General features: G+C 51.1%; 1 protein-coding gene across 1 annotated transcript; it reads right to left on the bottom strand.

The window, feature by feature from the left end:
• Positions 1-705: 705 nt before the first annotated feature.
• Positions 706-1680, bottom strand: LOC121835214 (uncharacterized protein K02A2.6-like). The gene has a single exon (XM_042289198.1). It carries the CDS (start codon positions 1678-1680, stop codon positions 706-708), a length of 975 nt encoding a protein of 324 aa, XP_042145132.1.
• Positions 1681-1967: the final 287 nt, after the last annotated feature.

Raw genomic sequence — 1967 nt, 5'->3', positions numbered from 1 at the left:
AATGTTGTTTGTCAAAAACAATTGCGATTGTATGAAATCACGTGGGAAAAACTTGTTCTAAGCGCACACGACCGTTAGCATGAACTGAATACTCATAATCGGCGCCGAGATGATTGGTAGCTGTCATCAGGTGGAGTTCTTGTACCAACCCAGAGTTAGAATATTTCTTTCTTTCTGTTGTAAGCAATCAGGAGACAACTTACACCAAATCTGAGAGTAATAAAGCACTTTGAGCAATCAAACATAACGGCCTGAGCAGTATATGGGTAAAAGCTTTAGCTTTTGATGCGCCCTTAACTTTCGATACGCTCAACGCTAATGTAAAATGCAAGACTGTTTCATTCTTAATGAGCGTACCATGTGCGTGCTTACACTATATTTTATACAACGTCAAACTCTACCGGTTTGCATTATTTTTTTATTTTCCACACTATTTGCGCGCATAGATCATCAAATTAAGACTGGTACCAGATGCCACAAGAAACAATTTTAACAAAAGCAAACGACATATTGCCTAACGCTCATTTCCCGCCCAAAGGTTGGGCTAGGCCACAACCAGATTCCAAAGTTTCGTCCCGAACGGACACATAAATTGAAGTGACTGTAGACCATGGCGTGCTGGCGAACAAGAAGTGCTTTATTCCTGAGCGCAGCGTTTTTATCACAGACATGACGTCACGAGCCGGGCGGCGCTTCCGCGATGACTCAGTCGCGATAACTCAATCCGCACGCTACAACATTTCCTTCCCCCTCACGCAAAAAATGTTCATTTCCTGAAGTCCTCTGGTTTAAAACGGTCAGGCGGCTTGCATGCGCGAGAAGTTCGTCGAAGGGGTTGCTTCTCCGCTGTCGTAGACGGAACCGGCGTTGCTGCAGTAGGTGTCGCCGGTCCTTCCCGGGCGGGGTCTGCGGGTGGCGCTGGTGCTGCTGCGTCAGGCGTCGGCGTCGTACCAGCCGCGTCTGGAGGTGGCGCCGCAAGCTCGTGGGTGGCGGTATCGATGGATCGTCATCCACAGTCGTACGGCCCGGTCTCACGATGGGTTCCGCATGTCGAGGACGCAGGTGGTCAGCGTGCGTGAAGCGAAGCTGGTTGAGCACTTTCACAACGTAGGTCGCAGCACTGACAACCTGACACACGATTCCTTCTTCCCAGGAGACACACTCACCGCGCACTGTTTTCACAAAAACACGGTCGCCCACGTTGAACACACGTTCAGCACCTCGCGACACATCGCGTTGTTCCTTCACATGTTCTTGCTTGCGTTGCATGGCGCCGGCAAAGTCGGGTTTAAGCAGGGAAAGTTTTGTGCGTGCCTGGCGCCTTAGGAATAGTTCGGCGGGCGTTTTCCCAGTCACGCTGTTTGGTGTGTTGCGATAACAGATCAGAAAACTGTCAACATTTTCCTGAAGAGAACACTGCCGACCGGTTGCTTCGCCTTCGAGCTCCTGCTTGAGCAATGCTCGTTTCACAGTTTGAACCGTGCGCTCTGCGGCCCAGTTAGAGGCTGCGTGGTAAGGCGTTGTGCGAATGTGTTTCACGCCGTTGGCGTTCATGAAGTCAGCAAACTCAGCTGACGTGAACTGCGGACCGTTGTCGCTCACTAGTACCTCGGGCAAACCGTAAGCAGAAAAGGCTCCTCGAAGTTTTTCTAATGTTTTAGTGGTGGATGTAGAAGACATCACCCAAACCTCGATCCATTTCGAAAATGGATCGATGAGCACCAGAAACACATGGGCACCCTTTGAAGCGAAATCCACGTGCACACGCGACCAGCACAGGGCAGGGTAGCTCCAGGGATGCAGTGGTACCGGACGGGCGGCGGGCTGAACTGCTTGGCAGATTTGGCATTTCTGTACGTGATGCTCGATAACCGCATCAATTCCAGGCCACCATACAAAACTTCGTGCCAGCATCTTCATGCGGCTGGCGCCTGGATGCTCCTCATGCAGCAAGTTCAGCACGCGGT

This window comes from Ixodes scapularis, unplaced genomic scaffold (assembly GCF_016920785.2).
Source record: "Ixodes scapularis isolate PalLabHiFi unplaced genomic scaffold, ASM1692078v2 PGA_scaffold12__126_contigs__length_90152505, whole genome shotgun sequence".
NCBI classification, from domain to species: Eukaryota; Metazoa; Arthropoda; class Arachnida; order Ixodida; family Ixodidae; genus Ixodes; species Ixodes scapularis.
The sequence above is the reverse complement of the archived record's forward strand: the minus strand, read 5'-3'. Positions and strand labels throughout refer to the sequence as shown.